At 34.1% G+C, this 23,758-nt stretch overlaps 5 protein-coding genes and 1 non-coding gene across 12 annotated transcripts; 2 read left to right on the forward strand and 4 right to left on the reverse strand.

Moving 5' to 3' along the window:
- Window positions 1-727: 727 nt before the first annotated feature.
- Window positions 728-1,328, reverse strand: BNAC02G13290D. Its single transcript, XR_007319157.1, has 2 exons — window positions 1,167-1,328; window positions 728-1,085 (listed from the first exon to the last, which is right to left on the reverse strand). It is a non-coding gene; the product is annotated as an uncharacterized BNAC02G13290D (transcript).
- A 4,420-nt stretch (window positions 1,329-5,748) lies between these two features.
- LOC106420825 (adenylyltransferase and sulfurtransferase MOCS3) lies at window positions 5,749-9,032 on the forward strand. Of its 2 annotated transcripts, XM_013861682.3 has the most exons (12): window positions 5,749-5,853; window positions 5,966-6,247; window positions 6,839-6,931; window positions 7,089-7,144; window positions 7,249-7,313; window positions 7,405-7,479; window positions 7,604-7,682; window positions 7,763-7,801; window positions 7,878-7,986; window positions 8,072-8,190; window positions 8,268-8,384; window positions 8,457-9,032. In XM_013861682.3, exons 2-12 carry the CDS (start codon window positions 6,001-6,003, stop codon window positions 8,844-8,846), a joined length of 1,389 nt encoding a protein of 462 aa, XP_013717136.2. In that variant the 5' UTR covers window positions 5,749-5,853; window positions 5,966-6,000; the 3' UTR covers window positions 8,847-9,032. The 2 variants fall into 2 exon arrangements, with proteins under 2 accessions (XP_013717136.2, XP_013717135.2); XM_013861681.3 differs by having other exon boundaries at window positions 5,782-6,247.
- Window positions 9,002-9,975, reverse strand: LOC106420827. Its single transcript, XM_013861684.3, has 2 exons — window positions 9,867-9,975; window positions 9,002-9,446 (listed from the first exon to the last, which is right to left on the reverse strand). Exon 2 carries the CDS (start codon window positions 9,429-9,431, stop codon window positions 9,192-9,194), a length of 240 nt encoding a protein of 79 aa, XP_013717138.2. The 5' UTR covers window positions 9,432-9,446; window positions 9,867-9,975; the 3' UTR covers window positions 9,002-9,191.
- A 98-nt stretch (window positions 9,976-10,073) lies between these two features.
- On the reverse strand, window positions 10,074-12,680 carry LOC106420809 (GDP-L-galactose phosphorylase 2). The gene is given in 8 exon segments (XM_013861660.3): window positions 10,074-10,603; window positions 10,679-10,927; window positions 11,195-11,380; window positions 11,466-11,582; window positions 11,584-11,679; window positions 11,760-11,819; window positions 11,905-11,981; window positions 12,060-12,680. Coding segments are annotated over 8 exon segments (1,221 nt in total). The 5' UTR covers window positions 12,187-12,680; the 3' UTR covers window positions 10,074-10,294.
- Window positions 12,681-13,341: 661 nt separating this feature from the next.
- Window positions 13,342-14,570, reverse strand: LOC106420949 (stigma-specific STIG1-like protein 2). The gene has a single exon (XM_013861785.3). The coding sequence runs from the start codon at window positions 14,345-14,347 to the stop codon at window positions 13,853-13,855; it is 495 nt and encodes a 164-aa protein (XP_013717239.1). The 5' UTR covers window positions 14,348-14,570; the 3' UTR covers window positions 13,342-13,852.
- Window positions 14,571-17,676: 3,106 nt separating this feature from the next.
- On the forward strand, window positions 17,677-21,865 carry LOC125581532 (splicing factor, suppressor of white-apricot homolog). 6 transcript variants are annotated; one of them, XM_048747156.1, is made up of 6 exons: window positions 17,958-18,038; window positions 18,524-18,681; window positions 18,814-19,017; window positions 19,137-19,913; window positions 20,027-21,393; window positions 21,502-21,865. In XM_048747156.1, the coding sequence occupies exons 4-6, from the start codon at window positions 19,164-19,166 to the stop codon at window positions 21,503-21,505; spliced, it is 2,121 nt and encodes a 706-aa protein (XP_048603113.1). In that variant the 5' UTR covers window positions 17,958-18,038; window positions 18,524-18,681; window positions 18,814-19,017; window positions 19,137-19,163; the 3' UTR covers window positions 21,506-21,865. The 6 variants fall into 6 exon arrangements, with proteins under 6 accessions (XP_048603110.1, XP_048603113.1, XP_048603112.1 ...); XM_048747155.1 differs by having other exon boundaries at window positions 18,814-18,899; XM_048747153.1 differs by lacking the exon at window positions 18,814-19,017 and having other exon boundaries at window positions 17,677-18,038.
- The last annotated feature ends 1,893 nt before the right edge of the window (window positions 21,866-23,758 follow it).

A 23,758-nucleotide genomic window follows, 5' to 3' on the forward strand; every position in this document is an offset into this window, starting at 1 on the left:
TTTGATAAAAAAATAGTTTATCTTCTATCATATTTGTTTAATTTTAAACTATTAAAATAAATCAAACAACTACATTAACCATATAATAAAAATAGATTTTTATATTTTGAATTTTTAAAAATGATTATGTTGCCAAAAAAACGACTATAAATTATAAAATTATATAGTAAAAAATTTAAACCATAAAAATGATTAAAATTTACAAATGATTAAAAAAATTATATAAGTAAAAAATTTAATTTAATTAATTATTAAAACTAATATATATATATATAATTAAATTATATAAATATTTTATTTTAAAATTTTACTTTGAATTATTATTTTGATAAAAACTTTGAACAAACATTTGACAACTTATTTAAAAAAAAATTATAATTACTAAAACTATTAATTCCAGAGTGAAAGTTTTGTCATTAGTAATTTAAAGTTTTTGCTATAAAAAATATAAATGATATAAAAAACACATTGAATAAAAAACATTATTTAATAAACATTAATATTAAAATATACTATGTATGTTAATAGCATTTAAATTTAATTATATATCCTACAAAATAAAATAATTATTGTTTAAATTAATAAAATGATTTATATGGTTGCATCAATTTAATTATATATGTAATAGTTATTAACTTTTAATTATTCAATATATATTTATTAAAAATATATAATAAATAAAAAAATTATATATATGATGTTCATTCCGCGCGATTATTCTACGTGATATACCCAAAATCGCACACGACTATATTATCACATACAAATGTAGGTTACCATCTCCATCATACGATGATACTAACAAGTGCATATAAGACCTTTCATCATCATACTCCTTTAGCAGTGTTGATAGGCAAACGATCATCATCACACCTCTTGCGATAGTCTCTACCCTCTTCCCTCTTTTCAAACTCTTCTTTCACTTTCTCCTTATCCGCCTCAGAATCACTAGACACGTTGATCGCCTCCGCTGCTCAGTCGTAAGCTTTCTCCGACGTCTGGCTAGCAATACCTTGTCTCTCGAGCTTCTGTAGCGTGGAAAGAGGATCTCTTCCTTCTTCCCTTCCTCCACTCGCACTTCCTCTCTACATATTAGAGGAAATCCCCATAATTTAGTTACTTAATTCATTTCATAAAAAAAATATATAGGAGAATTAAGAACATACCTTAAGGTAAAGAGAGTAAAGACATGGTGATCTTATATTAGGCTTGGAGATTAATCTTGCGTTCACATAATTTCTCAACATTTTTTTTCTTTGCAGAGGGTCTTTCACTTTTGAACTGTGGTCTGTAGCTATAGATTAGATCAAACCACGAAGGATTTTTTTCAGATCAGTTATGGTTTAGGAGGCCTGTCGGCTCTCTTATATACTCCTCAATTGCCAACTGATGTATGAATCAACTGTATGATGATGGTGTCGTATGATTGTGATGCCACGTGCGTTTTACGTGTTTATATGGTTGACAAGTTTACCTTAACGGGCCGATAAATATTGCTTAGGTTCAGAATGCCTATTTCTAATGTTTTGTGTTAGGAGCACTTCTCAATCGAAATTCTCCTATACTTTTTTCTGCTTGATTATTTATTTATTTATTCCTCTATGCTCTTTGGATATTTACAAAGTAAGAACACGGTTAATGGAAGTTTTTAGGGTGAAGTTATTATTGGAATATAAAAAACAATCTTTTAATTTTTAACTAAAAAACTAAAAACCGGTTCTTAAATATCAGTTTCTTATATTCCGGTAAGAACTTCATCCTAAACCATGTTTATTGCAGTTTTTTAGAAAAGTATCTTAGTATAATTAAAAACTAGGTGATGATCCGCGCCCTGCACGGAGTGCATAGACTAAAAAAAATTATAAATTTAATCAATAGATATTGAATAGATAAAAGCAATAGTGAGATATTATACATGGTTTAGATTTAGGAGTTCAATCCGGTAAAACCGAATCGAAATAGAAATTTTTTTTTGAATTTGGTAATACCGAATATACCGAATGGATGTTATTTTTTTTAAAATGCGCTATATGGATATTGTTTGGCATATAAACTAATTATATTGATCAAAGCGAATAAAATGAAAATATGTTGTATAATTATATGTAAATTCTATAATATAATTAGTAACATATACATAATTTATTTATTGATATGGTCTTCATACTTAAAATTTTTATTTTACTAATTTAATATTTTGTTTTAAGTCAAAAGATATATTTTATCTTTATCGTATTAAAAAAAACATAATTTTATTTTTTTTACGCTGACATATATGTACACTAATATTTAGTCAATAATATTATGGATTGCCAATTTTTCTATTCTATATAAAATATTATTGTTATCAACTTAATATGTTTACTAATTATTTTAAATTGTAAAATAAAACAGTCTATTTAAAAACGAAAGTATCTTCGTGTTTTATTAAAGCCAATATTTAATCATATAAAGTAAAATTTACAAAATTATAAAAGATCATTTTTTGAAACAAAATGTTATTAAAGACAAAATGTTATAAAAGATTATATTTATGGTATTTTGGTATAAAACCAAATAAATCGGAAACTGGCTGTATATAAACCGGACCAAACCAAAATAGATATGGTCTTTAATATGGTAGATATTTTTTATAAACTGGAATACCGAAAAACCGAAAAAACCGAAGAAACCGAACCGACATCAAAATTGAACACCCCTATATAGATTAGCAAAAGTAACATTTGATTTTTTTTTTAAGATTTAAAGAATATATAGCATAAGAAAACCATTTCACTGGTCTCTTCACCAGCAGCCGAATACTGCTTCCAAAGTTTTATGACTTTCACCCATCTTCCACAAAGACTTCTTTGGCTCAAGTCAGAGATGAAATTCATGCCACTCATTTTCTTTGCTAGTTTTGAAACGTTTAGGTTGTAATACCGTAGATATTAGGATAGTAAGATATATATACACAACTAATAAAGTTCTGACCCAGGAGATTTGAAAAAAAAATGAATATCCCATTGCCACAAAGGAATGTTGCAAATCCCTAATTGTTTGTACATTTCCATACAATTATAGAAAGAATTATATGCAAGGAGCTAAAATAAAAGAAGTCCATATTAAAAATGATATTTAACTTTAACCTTAACCGGAAAGAATTATATAAAATTCCATATTTAATGTCTACCACCATTTATGTTAATTTCGTAATAAAAAAATCTTGTTGCAAAAGTTAAAGGATTGAAAGAAATTTAATATGTCATTCCTTTTTGAATGTATTTTACAATCACTCGAGATTGCGTTTAAATTTTTTATACACGACATTTTGATTTTACAATATAATCGAGTTTCTATTGCTTAATCCCAAAATAAATGTCACGTATCCCATAAAATACGAAAAAAATTAATCAAAATTAATGTCATGTACCAATGTTTATAGTAGAACATAATTATGAATCGTGTCCCTAAAAATTGTCATGTATCATTTATGAATTGTAAAGAACATGATATTTGACTTTAAACTTAACATGAAAGAATTATATAAAATTCCAAATTAATGCCTCTCAGCATTTAAGTTAATTTTATAATAAAAAAGTCTTGCTGCAAAAGTTAAGGGATTGCAAACAATTTATTATGGAATTCGTGTTTGAATGTATTTTACAATCACTCAAGAACATGATTATTAACAATATATTATAAAAATATGGATTTTTGAAAGGAGCCAAAATAAAAGAAGTACATATTAAAAATGATATTTGACTTTAACCTTAACCGGAAAGAATTATATAAATTTCCATATTTAATGTCTATCACCATTTATGTTAATTTCGTAGTAAAAAAAAATTTTGTTGCAAAAGTTAAAGGATTGATAGAAATTTAATATGTCATTCCTTTTTGAATGTATTTTACAATCACTCAAGATTGCGTTTAAAATTTTTACATACGATATTTTGATTTTACAATATAGTCGAGTTTCTATTGCTCAATCCCAAAATAAATGTCACGTATCTCATCAAATACAAAACAAATTAATCAAAATTAATGGCACGTACCAATGTTTATAGTAGAACATAATTATGAATTGTGTCCCTAAAAAATGTCATGTATCATTTATGAATCGTAAAAAATATGATATTTGACTTTAAACTTAACCGGAAAGAATTATATAAATTTCCAAATTGATGTCTGTCAGCATTTATGTTAATTTTGTAATAAAAATGTCTTGTTGCAAAAGTTAAGGGATTGCAAACAATTTAATATGGAATTCGTTCTTGAATGTATTTTACAATCACTCAAGAACATGATTATTAACAATATATTATAAAAATATGGATTTTTGTCTTAGCTATCGAAATTTGTTATATAGCCATGATATAATAGCTAAGACAAATACACTTAATGTATGCTAACTTCTATAAAATAATACAACATATATATCGAAGAATCCACTAATATTATACTACGAATTTGTAAAATAATGCAGTATACACATCGAAAAATACACTAGTATTATGCCACACCACATTTGGGAAAGACAACCTTTCGTAGTTGTCTAAGTGTATTGTTAATAACCGTCAGTGTACACCATAATTTTAGTAATGTAATCACAATTCATATATTATTTACAACTATCAATTGGTTTTTAGTAATGCAATAAAGAATCATATTGTATATTGTATGAAAGGATCCAAATAATAAATAATGGCATTACATGTAATTAGTCTAGACAAGGAAATATTATTTAATAAAGGTTGTGAGAATGATTCTTATGATGACACATAAGTAATGACATTTTAGTTAATCACACATGGGGATAAGTTTAATTGTTAATAATGTTCCTCAAATAATAAAAAAGAGATTAGAAAAAAGAAAAAAAAACAGTTTTTAACTAAGAGAAGTCAAAAGATGTCTAAAGAATGTCTCTCAGTGCTTTTACACTATTTTAGTTAATTTTATTAATTAAATATTTACTAGATTTCGATCCGTGCAACCGCGCGAGTGTTTATTTTTATTTATTTTTATATAAATATTTTGTTTTCAATTATACATTGGTATAGTATAATATATATGAGGTGTGTCTATCACTTTTTATAAAATAATAATTTTATCTTATATATTTTTTTTTTGAATTGTTGTTTTCAGATCATTTTTTTCTTGGAAAAAATTGATGCTTATTTAGTTCCTATAATGTAGTAGACATATTATTTAGTTTTTATAATCCAGAAAATAAATTATTTTGATCTATAATATTGATAAGATTAGAGATTAAATGCAACATGACATTCTAGTAATAGGTCCATTAGGTCTATTAAAAGAGAAGTCATAACTTTGATTCATGTGTAATTTTTTTAAAAAATAGACTTAATGGACTTATTACTTGAAAGTCATGTTACATTTAATCTATAATCTTATCATTATTATAGATCTAAATAACTCACTTTCTAAATTATAGGAACTAAATAATATGTCTACTACATTATAGAAACTAAATAACTATCAATTTTTTCCAAGCAAAAAAAAATGATCTGAAAACAACTAATTCAATAAAAAAATATACGATAAAATTATTATGTTTTAAAAAGTGACAGACAGACCTCATATATATTATACTAATATATACCAATGTAGAATAGAAACAAAATGTTTATATAAAAATAAATGAAATGTAATAGTATAAGATTAAAAACTTAACTAGGGTCTTCTCTTTTAAACATGGCCTAAGAATCCCATTAATCATGCTCCAATCGGTAGTTCAAGAAAATCTGATTAGTGCTAGGTTTATTTCGGAAACTTATTATTAACCAGAAGCAGGAGGAGCAGGAGCAGGATCTGCATCAGCCATACCAAAATGTATTTTGTCCGCTCGAGGTAAGCAATAGAAACAAAAATACGCCGTTACGTGCACACGTGGACCAAGATTCAAACATCGATTGAAATAGTCAACGTTTGACCGATGTCGTCCTCTTCGCTGCTGCACTAGGGTTCCTCTACAATCGGTCTCTAAACATTACCGGTATGGAGGCGAACGGTTGGGATTCGTCGGCAATCGTCCGTGAATTGAAAGAGTTAAAGCTACAGAAGGCAGAACTTGAGCACCGAATCTCTGCTCTCGAAGCAAAGCTCCAAGATACCGCGGCGCTTGAACGGTCCGTCGCCGTATCTAACGGTTGCTCTGTTCCAAACGGGCTTGAACATGGGCTGTCTCCTGATCAGATTTACCGTTACAGTCGCCAATTGTTACTCCCTTCCTTTGGTGTTGAAGGTACTAACTTTGCTCAAAAATGGATTGAACTAAAACTTTGCATTGGATTGAGCTGAAAGTTGAAAACTTTGCATTGAATTGAGCTGAAAATTTGAAAATTTGGCATTGGATTGAGCTGAAAATTGAAAACTTTGCATTGGATTGAGCTGAAAATTGATAACTTTGCATTGAATTAAGCTGAAAGTTGATAACTTTGCATTGTATTGAGCTGAAATTTGGAAAATTTGCATTGGATTGAGCTGAAAATTGAAAAAAAAAAATGCATTGGATTCAGCTCAAAGTTGAAAACTTTGCATTGGGTTTCTTTTGTTTCACTCTGATTACATTTGTAAAATTTTAATCTTTGGTTGATATTTTCAGTATTGTTTGAAAGAGGTCGGAGGAATGCCTGTCTGTGGGCATCCTTGAAGTATATATACAAGTTTGACTGCATTTTTGTTACAGTGTCTACTCTGAACCTTTGTTTTTCTTTAAGACAAATCTGTATTGTGTACTCTTTGCATATTTGCATTTGTTCGATATCTCTGGTTTGCTTCTTTACTCTGATATTGTCTTTCTCAATCTGTTTTATTTGTGTGTCTGATTTTTTAGCACAATCAAATCTCTTGAAGTCGTCGGTATTAGTCATCGGAGCTGGAGGGCTTGGTTCGCCTGCATTATTGTATCTCGCTGCTTGTGGCCTTGGTATGGTTTCACACTCGTAGCTCAAAACCAATCTATATATATATATCAATGGAATAGCCTCTCTATACATCATTACATCTTTTTCTTTCTTCTGAAACCATTGGTATTCTCCCTTGATTATGATACGCTGATCATCTTATCGCTTGTATTCTTCTAGGTCGATTGGGTATTATCGATCATGATGTTGTAGAACTCAACAATATGCATAGGCAGGTACGTGACTTGGTGGAATAAAACTCATTTTGCAGCTCTTTCTTTGGTGAACAAAAGATATTTCCATTGGAATAATTTATTTCCTTTTGGTGTTTCCCATACAGATAATACACACTGAAGCATTTATTGGCCACCCAAAAGTGAAATCTGCTGCAGCTGCTTGTCGCTCGTAACTTCAAACTACCCTATGCTTTAGTGTAAGTATCTTCATCGTCTATACCGTTTTTTTGTCTAATCACTGTGTCTTTTTTTATCTCCAGGATAAAATCGACAATCAAAATTGATGAATATGTGGAAGCTCTCCGCACATCCAACGCCTTGGAGATCCTCAGCCAGTATCCTTAGATATGTAAACATGCTATACGAGGAAGGAAGTCTCATTTTTTTCTGTATCTCTCCATAAGCCTCCTCAGCTAGGATTTTGAGTGGTTATTTGTTTCTAGTAACTGCCTAGTTTAGATATGATATTATAGTAGATGCAACAGACAACCCTCCAAGTCGTTACATGATCAGCGATTGTTGTGTCCTCTTAGGAAAGGTGAACCCTCTTATGTCTTCCCATCTTCTTAATTCATAAAGTCATAGTCAGAAGCATTGACGTGTGATTTTTGTAAACAGCCTTTGGTGTCAGGTGCTGCGCTTGGAATGGAGGGGCAGGTATGTTAAAATATGACAAAGTCATTATGTACATGTTAAGCTACACATTAACACCTGGCTTCTTTTGCATATTAAGCTTACGGTCTATAACCACAAAGGAGGCCCGTGTTACCGTTGCATGTTTCCAACTCCTCCACCGACAACAGCGTGCCAAAGGTGTTCTGATAGCGGAGTACTTGGAGTAGGTACGCGAATGGTTTCTTAACGCAAGACATGTCTCCACAATCTTCTTCGTTCTTGAAATGAAATTTTTTCTTTCTTGTTTTTTAGTTCCTGGTGTTATTGGCTGTCTACAAGCGCTAGAGACAATTAAACTCGCGAGCTTGGTGGGAGAACCACTCTCTGAACGGATGCTTCTTTTTGACGCTTTATCAGCAAGGATCCGCATTGTAAAGTCTCATCGTCTTCTTCATAAAACTCACTCTACTGCGGTACTAGAACCTAAACAGGTGTAGTGTTTGCACAGGTCAAGATCAGAGGCCGGTCAGCCCAGTGCACAGTGTGTGGAGACAATTCGTCTTTTACTAAGCAGCAGTTCAAAGATTTTGACTATGAGGACTTCACTCAGTTTCCTTTATCTGCGGTATTGTTCTTTCCTCTCTCACCCATCATCTTTGTTTTCAACAACAGTTTCATTATATTTATCTTCACACAGGGCCCGTTGAACATACTTCCCCAAGAATCAAGAATCAACAGCAAGGAGTTCAAAGAGATCCTTGACAAGAAGGAGCAACATGTTCTTCTAGATGTTCGACCTGCCCATCATTATAAGATTGTATCTCTCCCGGATTCAATCAACATCCCTCTTGCAAACTTGGAGGCTCGGTTGGATGAGCTTACTTTTGCTCTGAAAGAAAAACAAGAGGGACATGCTAGCACAGGATCTTGCACAAATCCGTGCATCTACGTGGTGTGTAGGCGCGGGAATGATTCACAGAGAGCTGTTGAGTATCTTCGTGATTGGGGTTTTGGTTCAGCTAAAGATATAATTGGAGGACTGGAAGCTTGGGCAGCTGATGTCAACCCCACCTTCCCCACTTACTAGAAACATGTATCGCACAAGTTATGCCATGTAAACCCTGTCTGAACTACATCGTCACTTTTTGCTGTTTTGATCTTGTAGCTTGATTCGATTACAAGAAGATAAGTTTTTGTTAGTTATTATGATCCCTGATCAAACCTTATGTTGAAACCCTTAGATGTTATGATACAACGGTAGTTTGATTCGTCATATGAGTGAATGATCTTTATTGACAAAACAGTGAAGACTCGAGAACTGTGAAAATCAATCATGAGAAAGCAAAGCAACGTTCATAGTTGGCTTGTGTAAATGAATTGTCCAAAGCCTTTGTTTTTTGGAGGAAAGGTAACACAAGAGTTGGATTACAGTCTACTTGCTCTGGTTCTGGTTCTGGTTGTTGTTCTCATGGGTGGTAGCTTCTTCCTCTTGCTCGTTAAACCTGCGCTTGAACTTGGCAATCTGACCAATGCTTTGAGCTAACTGACGCTTAGCACCAAAGTGGTAGACTTTGCCAACATGGTGGATTCTAGTCATCATGACGTGCATCAATCTACCGCTCTGTGTCACGTACGAGATCCACTGCATCTGTGGGTGTATTCCTTTCTTCATTCTCCAACAACTCTACTAAACAAAAGGCGTTCATTTTGTTTAGATGAATCCCCAAATGAACAAAGTAATATATTGATCACTGTTAGTTAAGGTTTATCAAATATTCATGAATCAAGAAATGCCACACAAATGCAAACAAACAAACAAAAAACAACTCAATTTGAATTAAAACCTATATCAATTAGCTGATTTTTTAATTAAACATTTTATCGAATACTTATTCAGGAAAATGGCCCCACATCTCGATGGCATTAAACTCACGAAAAAAACAACAACAGAATCAGTGTTTACTCATCGAGATCATTGGGTTTAGCTTAAATCGAATGGGACAAGAAGAATGAATAAAAAACTTGAGCAGAACATCTGAAATGAAAACTGCGTATGAAGTGAATAAATAAAAGAGAGAGAGAGAGAGAATGGTGAAGAGGCGCTTACGGTAGTAAAGGTAATAAGCAGCTTTGAGAGTTATGGAGTTGGTTCTACCTCCGTGATGCAGAGGAGGAGGAGGGATATGTCTGCTCTTGCTTTTGCCTCTCTTCCGAACAGAGCCCAAAGGAAAAAAAGAAATAAAAAAGAGTTATGAGACCTTCTTATTCAATTAGAGTGTCAAAAAAGTGAGAGACTAAAGAGCGATGCATTCAATGTCAACAAAAGTTAATTTTGACTTCATTTTCAAATTATAACGTGGATTAAGATTGCAAACCAAACACAACTGATGCTCCAGTTTTCGTGAGGGTGATGAGTACACGACCAAAGACTTAACAAGCCAATAATGGAAGCAACTAATAAACATCATAAACAAACAAAAAACCTGTAAACGTTCAAACACAAGAATCGCCAAGAGAGTTTAGTGACTGCTTATTTCAAAATACGTCTCCTTTCACTAAAGTGCAACAATTCACTCTTATCGAACTCTCCTCTTCAAGGTTTTCTTCTTCTTCTTCACCACTACAACCAATTGCTTCAAAGATCATGGTGTTAACTTCTTTGAACCTCTCCTCTGATAAAGAGACTTCAGCAAGAAGACTCCACGCTTTCTCCTCCGAAGCTCCTTCGTAATCTTCTTTTCTCTTCAGGACCATGTGACCACTCATCTCCCGGACCGCTGGATTCACTTGCGTATCCAACAGCTCTGAGCTAACTCCCCCTAGTGCCTGTTTCTCTGCATAACACTGCAAATAAAAAACAAATCAAGACCTGAGATTCTCAACAATATTTTATCTTATGTTTTTCGGAGTTGTTCTAACCTGAAGGAGAAGAAAGATCCGTTTTCCGGAATCAGAAATGAGAATGTTGAAAGGAATGTTGTTGTTCTGAAGGCAAACAGATGCGTTTGATACAGCATCAGAGAGATCTTTGATGGAGTTTCCACCTTCAAAGAAAAGACCTCTCACAGGATAACTCATGAGCTTTGAGATTCTGACGCCGTCATTGGTGGTACTGATCTTCAACGAATGAGCTTTCTCTATTGGGAATGGCATTGCCAAGTAGTAAGCCTGTTACAACAAAACAACTAAAATGGCCGTGTTCTAAAATTCGGTTTAGACGATGCCTAGGCCTAGTTGACAAATCAGAACTAAACGAAACGATTTTACAGAACAATATTACAAAAAAAACCGGTTTAGACCATTAAAAGATTGGTCTAAAAATCGGTATAGGCATCCGCCTAATCAATAATTTCATATAACACGCCTAACTAGCGCCTAGTAATTTTTTGCACATACATAAACTAGAACTTGGATTAAGATTTGGTGTGGTTTTACCTGAAAGTGAAGATGGTTGATGGTAGCAAATGTACCTAAACTATTGTACCCAACCCGAAAATGCGGATTAGCGGCTTCAACAGCCATGTGAAGAGCTAGCAAAAGGCTTTTGTGATCAATCCTTTGAGGCAAGCAACCAAGAACTTGGGGAATCAGCAACACATGTCCATACTCAATCGGACTCACCTGTTTATTTATTTGAGTTCAGTGCTAATTAGATAACTAGCTAGCAAGAAAAGAAAGAGACCCCTCAAAGTAAAATGTTCCTTACATTGATTGCAACGACGCTTGGAGAATTATCAGCGTCTAAAGGCATACCAGCTTCAAACTGGAAAAGCAACTCTTCCGGAGAAAATTTAGTGAAGTTGAATTTGTTAGCATCAAATGGTTTGAAGAACTTGATCAACACGGAACTCTGTTGGCCTCTTCTTGAGATGACGACCTTCGTTTAGCTGCGCTATGAAACCGTACTTCCCCGGTATAACCTATTATAACCAAGTTAGTTACCATCAATAATGTGAAGACAGAAACTTGAATTTTCAGCTCAGTAAAGAGATAGTTATACCTTGGTTTCACAGGCTGTAACATCGTAACGAAATAGTCCTCTTTGAAACCGATCTTCCCACTAGAAAACATTTAAGTATTTAATCAATTAATACACAAAATTACTAATCTGTTAACGAGTTGAGCTTTTGAAATAACAACATTACCTCTCCAAGAAGTACGGATTCGAGGAACGTTACATTCTCTTCGGCAGGTTTGCATGTATACAAAGGAAGTCTTTCCCCTGAAATCAAACAAAGCTCAGAGATTTGTCTAAACAAAAGTACAAACTTTCAGAGCTCCTAACAATGTGGTAGTATACCATTTATACAACACTTGCTAAGAATATTCCGACCACATCCTTCGCCTTCGCCTTCTTCTTCTTCCGCTGTCTCATCTTTCTGGTGATTCGACACAAGTGTCGGAACCCTTTTGATCTTCAACAACATTCTCAATGAAAAAGACAAAAGACAAAAGCCCTCCCGAGATTTAACTAATTAAAAAAACCTAACTAGAAAAAGGAGAAGAGGTGAATGGTGAGAATGGAACCGCCTCCGGCAAGGAAGAGGAGATCGGAAGGACTGCCGCCTTCAGACGGCAGAGCTCCACGTCCTCCGTGCAGGGAAGGATTAGCAATGGCTAAACAACCCTTCAGGAGGACATGAGAGCTCAATGGCCGTGATTTTATCCCGTATATACCCGTGATGAAATCACCTGTTACACCCGCCCGAGATTTTCGCCGGAGAAGAAAACAGATTTTCACTAAAAGGATTGATTTTTCGATGTGGGTTTCATCAATCTTTGAGGTTTTTTTTTAAAGAGATGGCCTGGTAGATGAGTGAATGAACCAGACAAGAGAACTGAAAATCACGTGTTGTGTTTTGTAAGAGATAGATTTGAAGTTGTGATTGATTGGGACATGTGGGTTTTAGTGTCCACGGGTTTTAGTTCTCTTCTCACTTTCCTCATCTTTGGGGTTTCTGACCCGACCGTCGCTTTCCCGGTTGACCGGCTGACTCGTATCCAGCAGAGCCGCCGTTTGTGGAGTCGGTTTAAAAGTTGGTCAATTTATTGACTTTTACCATGATGTCATCTATTTGACTATTCATCCACTATGAATTTAGTCAATATAAACACGGAAAATTCCAAAAGCACAAAACTTTTATGGACAAAGTTTTGGTGATTTTAGAAGTTTAAGATCATATTATTATTATTGTAATATCTTAACTTCATATGTAATCATTAATTATATATTATGAAAATATATTAAAATTTGATTATAATTTTTTGCGAGTAACTCTTTTCTATACTCTTAAACTAATAGTATTTTAAAAAGTAAATTTAGTTTTTTTGTAGAATTCACAATTTATTATTGTTAATGAATAAAATTGCATAGAATATATCAAACATATACATTTTATAAAAAAAAATTATTTATTTTAAAACTTTCATCTTTTTGAAATTGAAAGAATAAAATATATTTATAATATTTATGAAATATGAAATTATAAAGATGTAAAAAGAAAATTAATAAGATATTTGGAAGATATATAATTAAGAATTAAAATTTTGAAATTTTAAAATATAAAGTTTGAACAATTAAACTTTGTATTTGAGGTTCTATTGTTAAAACCTTAATATTTAAGATTCTAAAATTGTCTTTGAAGCATGTGAACTTTATATTTGAAGTTATAAGTTTGCTTTTACATATGCTCATAAACATTTATTTGTATATGTAGATCTCTCGAGATGGACTAAGGTAAAGGAGAGTTTATTAATGCATCTTTATATATTTATATACGAATAGAATATTATTCATATTTGGTGTATTATAATTAATACACACTCTTATATAAAACTAGATAAAAACAGCAGCAGGACTGGAAACGAGGATGTTCCATTTTATTCGTAGACATTAAAGTAGAAAATTGATCTTTTTATATACCCTCAAAACATTATGGGAATCCAAAAATACACACAGACACTTTATTAATTATTAAGTAAATAATTGACTGGACCGACCTTTTTTTAATCAGCGTCCATGTAAATAAATTATATCCGTATACTTCAATCAGGTTTTTTACGTGAGCGTGACGTGAATGAATGATTGAATCATCACGCGTAGTTACAAAGACCGTAGACGCAGAACTCGCCTAGTTCGCAACGATGGTTACACTCACCGCAGTGGCGTTTATCGTAAGCCACGTAAACGCACTGACCGCGACAACATGTTTGCCCAAACTTGCATTTGTTCTTACACGCACCGCAGTTTTTGTCGTCGGTTGATAAATCCATACATTTGTTGTTACAACAAGCCATCGTAGAGTTTGCTCCGGTGCTGTAATAGCTGCTGCTGCAGATCTCTGGCTCCTTGTGGCAATGGTCAGCTGCATTTGGGTTACGTGCTTTAGGTCCATGACCGTTGTCGACTTTTTCTGCCAAGAACCGACTCGGTCTAACCTTAACCGCTCCTGGTGGTGTGTGGTCCTTAAGAGGATATTCGAGAGCAAATTTTGTGGTTGTGGCGTTGGTGGTTGTGGTGGTGATGATGGCGACTGTGATTGCCATTGTTAATGCAATTGTCACGAGTAGCTTCATGAATTGCGCCATTTCCTCTTGACGTATGAGTGTGTTCGGTGAGTTACTTAGGGCTCGAGAGATAGAGAGATGGTTCTTCGTTCCTTCTTCTTATTCTTTTGTTTGTTATGTGAATGTAGAGAGAGAAGTGATTTAGAGGGAGAGAGAGAAATTGTGTTGTGAGAAATTGGGAAGAAGATGGACTTAGGGTTTATAGTTGTGATCTAGACGAGTTGACGCGTGAAATGTGGTGAAAAAGATAAAGAAAGGTTTCAAGCGATCGATATTTTATGGGGGGGGGGATTTTGATTATCATATTTTCTTTCAGTTGAATACCATTTTATGGACATGCACATGCGTACGTTGAGGTACACATACGCGTTTCTATAACTGAAATTAGGAGGGTAATTAGGAGGGTTACTTGGAGTAAAAACTTATGTGTAATATGTGAATTAATCAAAGGCATAGTCTGGTACTAATAATAACGTAGTAAATACGGCATTTGTATTATGTTGCTATAATTCTGATGGGCTTGTGCAATCATTTTTCTAGGCCCAAACACTAATCACCAAAAGACCCATAGAAATCTAGGTTTTTTTGCCATTTAAAGCGTCTATGGGTGGCAAAGGGAATCGAACCCATGGCGGAAATTCTAGCTGGAACCCCTTTACCACTAATGTATGTCTAAACAAAAAAAAAACTAAATGCATGTTAATAAAAAGAGAAAGAACTATCATTGGAATATTGTTGATTCTGATTATGTCTTTGGTTCACTACCTATATTGGCTTTCTGATTTAGTTAAATTACAAAAAGAATTATTTCGTCAATGAAAAGAAAAAGAATATATACACAATTAGTACTAGCTTACAAACAAGGAGAACAGAGTCGTTTAATCTTTGCAAAAAAAAAAAAGGAAAAGGATGGGTAAATAGACACTTTACGTTTACATGCGTGGCGAACCATGACTGAATCCATCGCTTCGCCTCATGTGCCGGTCTGAGACGATTCGGGCGAGATGCAAGGAGAAGCAAAGTCGTCCATTTTAGTTATATTTGTTAATTTATTTTTAAGTTCTAATTTCATTTGTCGTGAAAACCACACGAGCCACTGGTTTATATTTCTAAATTAAGCAAATTGAACTTATACATCCTCTAATAGACACTTGCTTTAACTTGACTATTACAAGTCGACCTTCATACGCCCAATCAACCCGGACTATATATTAGTTTATATAATTGAAGGCCATTTTTTACATTGTAATTTGTAGGAATAAAATATTAAGATGAATTAAGTCAAGAAACTTAGAAAACACTTAATAGGTATTGACAAAAGATATAAATAATAGTTTTCATTTTGAGAAATATGAGAGCGATTTTAGCGAGGTTTTAAGTTCCTTTCTTCATCGCTACCAGCATTCTGTCCATATCAGTCAAGTAGATTTGTTGTGTAAATTTTGATTTAATGTGTAGCAAATTAATGTTAACAATACGAGACAAAAAATAAGTTATCTAATTGGAAATATATTTCCTTACTAAAAATATCTTAAATCAAAAGTCAATTTAATTAGTCTTCTGCAGGAATATGTTTTTCTTTTACTTTTGGTCTGCATGAACATGTTCCAAGTTACTACTTACTAGGTTATATAAAGTTCAAAAACATATTTAATAGACTAAAACTTAACATTTGGGAAGAATCCAATATCTGCAATGATCAAACGCATGCAGAGTGGAAATGAGTCGTGATCCACTGATATGATATTTACTATTTAACTTAATATATATATATATATATATATATATATATATATATAATCTATATTTTTTTGCTATACCTATAATTTATATAACTTGGTTTATCAAGCATATGTTTTTGCAGAATATGTAATTAATATATAGTCTTTGAAACGATTATCTTAGTCATTATATCATTGGTAAATCGAACTAGTGAATTGTGTGAATAAATCGAACCACTAAAGAAAATTCTTGAATAAATTAAATGGTCAACGACGTCTGCAAATATTAGATAGGTCAACGTTATTTGTTATACAATGTACAAACCTTACGTCAGAAATTAAGGTCAAGACCATTCCCAAATTTCCTATTGGTCATTTCCTGACCTATACGATACTCTACTGTTTCTCTAAGATATCTTTCTGTTGCATTATGTATTAAGCCACGCGCAATTAACTTTCCTAATTTACGTTAATAATTGCATTTGATTGAGAGCTCAATACACACAGATTTATTTATTAGCTTTAGTATGTTATTGAAACTCGTGAAACGATGTGTGATGCTGTTTCAAACAAGAGAGTTCATATTACTACTTGCATTATCACTTTACACAAAGGGGTCATTGTATAGACTACCCTTCTATTATTTTAGCTAACAAATTTTATTGCAGTTGACCAAACGTCCGTGTTTATTGCCTTATTGGTAAGGTTACAACAGGTTCTTCCGTTGCATTGCATCCTTAAATACAACTGACACTTTCTTCTTCCTTCATCAAAATATGATGATGATGATGATGATGATCCATAATTGTTTCGGTTGTGTCATATTCAAATTGTTTCTTTGCATGTATTTAATCGGAGAATCTCTAACTACGACCCGTCTGAATTTAACAATAGTACATAAGAAGATTAAAACCAGATAGATTGTGACTATGCAATGGAGAGAGACATAAAGTTAAGATTATGGGAAAAATATAACATTTACAGTAGAACCTCTATAAATTAATAATATTGGAACTTTAAAATTTTATTAATTTATAAAGATATTAATTTACAAAAAAAAATTATAGATTTTTTTCTATTTTTGAATATTTTTATTAATAAAATAAGAAAATATTTGATTTACCGTATATAAATTATTTAAATTTTAGAAATTTGACTTTTGTATTATTTAATTATCTTATTCGGTGTATAATTTTATGTTTCATATAATTTTTATGTGGTTTTCAATATAAATTTACTAAAAATAATCAAATATATTAAAATATTAAGAAAAATAGAAATATTTTCATTGTGAATAAAAAACCAATAATACAATGTTTAGTTTGTACTTATATAAAATATATACAGAGATAGATTTGTGTCTTATTTTACACGGGCCCAAGTTGGGATCGACAAAATTTATTAATTTATAAAGATTATTAATTTATTGAAGATTAATTTATAGATGTTCTACTGTTAGTTACAGGGTCGAAAATACAAAGAAAACAAAAAAAAATCCTAATTCGTTTCTCTGTACGAATGCACGCCGTTTTGATTTTCTCTATTCATAAGAATGTACGTCGTTCTTGAAACAAAACGCTTTCCTTCTTGTCAAACGGCATCAAAAAGTTGATAAACGACGTCATCTCTATTGAAGTCATCACGAATCTAATCTCTCTTTGGGGTCAATCAATCAATAATAGTCTGCCCTAAGAAGCTCTTCTCAAAATCATATCAATCATCAATGGATCTGGAGATCGTTGGCCGTCACGCTCTCTTCTTCGACGATGATTCGATGGCAACCTTTGTCAACTCCCCGACGGCGCTCGTTGACTGGAACAGCCTTTTCATTGACCGCTACGATGTTCGCCACCTCCTCTCTTCTCTCCCTCCTCCGCGTCCCAAGCGCCGCCGTCCGGTTTCAGACGATCCTAACTTGGATGCTGATCTAGATCACGAGCGTTATCTTGATTTGCCGGCGGATTCTCCATCTCCGTCGCACGACGAGAGCGGTAAGGATTGCGAACTTCGTAGGAATCTCTCCGTTTTATCTACAGTTGATTTAGTTCAGACTCTGGGTGAGATGGTAAACGTTCTAGAGGATGATAACGATTAGTATCAGATGGATACTTGATTTGTTTCGCCTTTTCAAGATCGGAGTTTTATTTGCCTATACTCTATCGCTGATTGGTGTACTAATTTTTTAGACTTCAGTGCTGGCTTGGTCTCTCCCTAATTAAGTTGGCATCTTAGTTCGATGAGTGTGTAACTAAGTCCTTTGATGTTTGCTGGTTTTCGTCTGATTATTACAATCGAATTGCTGCACTTAGTTAAGTTATTGCAAAAATATAACATGAAACTAAAGGACTCTGTTTTAGGGAGTAATTTTTCTCTAATAGTAGTACTTTTAGTTATATTTGTATTCCCTTTTCTTTCTCTGTCCTGCAGTTGGTATGCAGAGTTGATCATAATTGTTTTTTTCACTTTTGCTCCCCAGATATCAATGATGGTTCAGCAAGTACAAATGCCGCTGGTTTTCGTGCTGTCCCCTATTCATACGGAAGCTCCAGTGATTTCAGTGACCAGAAAATTGCTGATACGGAATCTGGGTTTAACCCTCCTTTCCCCGTGCCTGATTATTTACTTCAACACCTGGTAAGTTACTGTTTTGACAGATTGTTCCCTTTAGAAATATGAGGGCTTTGGTCACTTGTTTGGTACTAAACTGATATGGCCATGTAAACATCTGAAAGGTGCATATGTTATTCTAAAATGTCTAAGTTTCAGATTCTCGGAGAAGAGATGGAGTTGTCTAAGGTTGTCATTCACAGTCACCTTTTTTCCTTTCGCTGCCATGACAAGGGGCAGTGCAGGTGGGATTAAGATGATAGAAATTCATGACTTACCAGTAACCTAAAAAATGAGTGCACATCAGATGATGCATCTCTATACAGTTCTGATATTTGCAATTTGTGGTTTCTCCATACTTAAGTGAGATTTCAATATGTATATATACATGCGTGTTGTCAAAGGTTCATTCCTTCAAAACCAGGCATCATGAGATTTCACATTACTAACTGTTTTGCCTGTACATTTTTCTCTCCTTTCAGCCCCCAACTGAGAAATTACATCAGATCATGGCAAGAACTTCTAGTTTTGTAAGCAACCATGGTGGGCAATCTGAAATTGTCTTGAGAGTCAAACAAGGAGGCAACCCAACATTTGGGTTCTTGATGCCAGACCATCATCTTCACCCTTACTTTAGGTTTCTTGTTGAACATCAAGAGCTTTTGACAGGAAAATCTGCCGTAGAAGATAAGAATATTGAAGGTGGGAAGGATGGTGGAGCTTTGTCCTTGCTAGGTTCGGTTTACGGGACTGTAGAAGACGAAGAGACTAATGAAGAGTCAGCAAGGGACTGTAAAACAAAGGGTTCTACGGAAGGTGATGAAGCTGATTCCAGTGGACCTGAAGTGTCAAAAGAAGCTGCAAAGATTGCCACAGTGAGAGATGTAGCCTTTAAGCATTCTCTTCTGTCAAATGATCAAGCACCTTTTATAAAAGGAAACCCTTCTGTCAGCGCAGTTAACGTTGTTGAGAGGAAGCAGATCAATACAGAAGATAAAGTTTCAGAAAAACCTTTGGCTTCTGAAAAGTTGCAATCTTCTACAATGCTGGCACAACCCAAGCTTGAACTGCAAATTGTGGAGCCGCCAGTTGAGATGAAAAGAGCGATTGATAAGATAGTTGACTTCATTCAAAAGAATGGGAAAGAACTTGAGGCTACTCTTGCTGCACAGGATGTTAAATACGGGATGTTTCCATTCTTACGTCCAGCTAGCTTATACCATGGATATTATCGGAAGGTTCTCCGAGAGGCTGAAGAGGTACACTTCTATTTCATGCTCATAATGCTGATTTTGTGTGTTTTCATGTGCGTGGAAACCTTTTGCTTATAACTTTCACTAATAATATACTCAATGGCTGATTTCTTTTGCAGTTAAGATCATATAACAGAGGCGATTTTACCAAGAAGGAAAACATGAAGCAAGAGAAAATGGACAGTACTGTAAAAGATGGCAAACCTGCTTTAGGGAGTGGGAGTATCTTACAGGATGATTCTGCAAAGAGGGAGAAACAAAAAGTGGTTAGTGACAAACCAAAGATTGAGTTAAAAAAGGAACCATTCAAGCCCGTCGAACCGCAGATGAGGGTCAATGTAGATGTGAATACTGCTGCTGCTATTCTTGAAGCTGCCAGAAGAGGCATAAGGAATCCCCAGTTAGGGATCCTATCAGGCAAACCCTTGGATGGAACTTCTCAGAGCCTCGGAAATGATGGAAGTAATACTTCTTCTAAGCCCCCTCATTTGTCCAAATCTATGGGTCAACTGAATTCTGGCTCGGCAGCTGCTAGAGAAGCTGATTCTTCTGAAGCAGGCTTGTCGAAGGAGCAGAAGTTGAAGGCAGAAAGGTTGAAGCGTGCAAAAATGTTTGTGGCCATGTTAAAGCCCGGTGCCCAGGCAGCGCAACAGGCTGAACCATCGCGAAGTGCATCAGTCGAACCGTTGGGTTCTGGATCAGGTTCTAATACTGCCAAAGAAGTAGAAGGTAGCTCACATCCATCTGAAGTCTCTGAGAAGAAACAAGCAGATGATGATAACACTGAAAGACGATCAAGGAGAAATTACCGCTCCAGATCACAGAGAGATGAAGATGATGAAATGGGAGAAGAAGAAGACAGTGAAGAGAGCATCATGGAGGAAGTCACTGAAGATACAAAGATTGAGAAGAAGCATTCAAGTAGAAAACGGCATGATAGGCATAAGCACAAGAGACGACACTCTTCCAAGGACAGACATTCACGGGACAAGGACAAGCATGAGAGCTCATCGAATGATGAGTATCACAGTCGTTCCCGCTATAGGCACAAACACCGCAAATCTTCAGACAGGCATGAGCTATATGATTCTTCCGACACTGATCGTGAGCACCGACACAGATCTAGTAAGCATAGCAAAGATGCTGATTATTCCAAGGACAAGCGTAGCCATCATCACAAATCCAGGAAGCATCATGATAAGCATCTTGATTCATCTGATGATGAGCATCGCAGACACCACCGACACAGATCCAGTAGACGCAAGCACGAGGACTCTTCAGACAGTGAGCATGGTCATCGACAGAAGTCTAGCAAACGTATAAAGAAAGATGAGAAAAGAGTGGAAGAGGAGAGTGTTTCAAAGTCAGACCAGTCTGATGGTAAAGCTTCTCCTGAAGATAACAACATCATGCACCCACAAAGCGAAACAACTCAGGTTTCAGATGAGCTAAGAGCCAAAATACGTGCCATGTTAGCTGATACCTTGTAAGTTCGCTGACCATCATATAAAGGCATTTTATTGGTATCTACTAGTATCAGGATGACAATGTTGATAGGGTCTGATCAGTTATCGGGGTTTGGACTGGTTCTCAGGTGAAATGGTCGATGAGCGTCTAGAAGCATAAAGGTCATAAAAGCGATAATACCTTTGAGTAAAGGCCAGTCTCTTGAGATGCTTGGACGTAGGGATGAAGTTAAGAGTCAGTTTCTCACTTTTGTTGACGTTAGAAAGAAACTCTGCAACGAAAGTCTTTAAAAAAATTTATGAGTGTTGTCAATGTGAGCATTCGTTACTTGAAGCATACCCTTATGCGATGAACCTTACTTGGCCCCTATTCTCTATTGAAAAGGCAAAATATTAGGAAAAGCCTTCTTTTTTTGGGTTCGAATCTCTCTTTTAAATTTCATTGGTTGGTGCTTTGCTGATGGTATCCTTTCAATTGTAAACGCTTATATTTTCTGCCTTGTGTATTTATCAGCCGAAAATACCAATGTCTACTCTTTCCATAGTTCTCAACTTCTCATGACTCATGAGTGCTAAGGAATCTTTGAATTAAGGGTTTACCTTCAAGTTGATTAAAAAGAAAAAAAGATGTCTACAAATATCTTCGGTGTTTTTTTCTTTGGTGAAGCAGAGTATCGAGGTAAATTTAGAAAGAAATCGTTTATAAAGCTGTCAAAATATACATCAAAAAAAAGTGTTCAAATTCGTGGCGCTAATTAGAGTTGAGATTTGGTAGGAAATAATACTAGATTTTCCATTATTAAAGAAGTTTGTTCTCATATTTTCCCATGATTAATTTGTATAGGGCTGTAAACATTTTTCAAAATAAAATAATAGGGCTGCAAACAGATGACACTCCCAACATAGTTCACTTCTGCTAAAATGTTACAAATAATCGTGCATATATACTGTTATATATAATTTGTCGCTTTCTCAAGTACATGACGCTAACTATACCCATTCGTTTGATAGCTAACGTAAATTAATTTTGTTTTGTTTTTGATAGAAATGCAATAATCGTTTGTTTAGAACATAACCAAACTCTTACAGGGCCTTACAGCGCCTTTATAGCGTGAAATTGTGAAGTTTCAGTTAACGTTAGTGTTAGATATACGAAATTAGTAATACTTTGACCTTTTTTCACGTTTCCAAAAACATTGCAACGGAAAAAGCATGCACCAAACTACTCAATAGAAGTTGAGATTAACAAAACAGTAAGAGAACACAAACAAACAAATGTGTATTCAAGAACAAGAAACCTTTGCTAATAACACTCTGTAAAACCTTTTGTTCATTTTTCGAAATGATATTTACATTCTTAGTAAAAAAAAAAAAACATAGCGTGATTTTACTTTTCACCTTCACGTTTTCAAAAAGCCTTTTATTTTTCTTCACGCTCCCAGTCACATGTACGAAGCTGCGTAGCTTTGTTATAGCCGTCCATTCCCCACAAAAACAAAAAACAAAAGTTGCAATGATTAATAAAGATCTCTTAGAAAATATTTAATTTCTTGTATATAAATTAAAATAAAATGATCTGAATCCAACTGTATTCCTTAAGCAAAGTAGAGATGCGAATCAATTTTCGCAACACCTTCTTTCTTTCTTTTTTTCATTATAATCTTCTTGCATAGCATAATCACAGCTTGCATTCTAATTAAAGAAATTTCACATAATGAAGCGGCACATAACCCACTTTTGTGGATATGTCATTCATATGTGAGAATGTTGTATTTATGTACATTTGAAAATGAAATCACTAGTATAAAAAAATCACTATGAGACTTTTGAACTTTGTTTTCCATTTTCACTTTTGTTATTAGTTTCTAGACAAATTGAGACATGGATTAACTAAGAATTGCTTTAGTTCCACACAACATTAGACTAAACTCTCACGCTAATCCCGCAATTAGCTTGAGATCCCGCCACGTGACGCATGCTCTAATTTTAACTTCCTGTTTTCTTATCAAAATAAAAATAAATTGTTTCCGTCTTATTACCTTTGGTGGATCAAAGTTACGGCGCCGTCCACTCTGGCGTCATGCCGTCAAAGCTGTCATCATCCAATCTCTTCCAGCCACGTTTTAAAATTCACACAATAAGCATCCCCTTTCACCCAATTGGCTCTGCCACACAAAATGTTTGAGAAGCAATAAAAGTGCCACAAAAAGTAAGAGCTCCACCAATTTTTTTTTATAATGTACATTAGTGATAAGAAAAGTTAATAGATGATTTATATCAACAGGGTATTTTCTTAACATATCAAATAACCAGATGAACAATAAGACTAGTTTTTTCAAAAAAAAAAACAATAAGACTAGTAACTTTAGTATAATTATTAATGGG

Source organism: Brassica napus, chromosome C2, assembly GCF_020379485.1.
Source record: "Brassica napus cultivar Da-Ae chromosome C2, Da-Ae, whole genome shotgun sequence".
Taxonomy (NCBI): Eukaryota; Viridiplantae; Streptophyta; class Magnoliopsida; order Brassicales; family Brassicaceae; genus Brassica; species Brassica napus.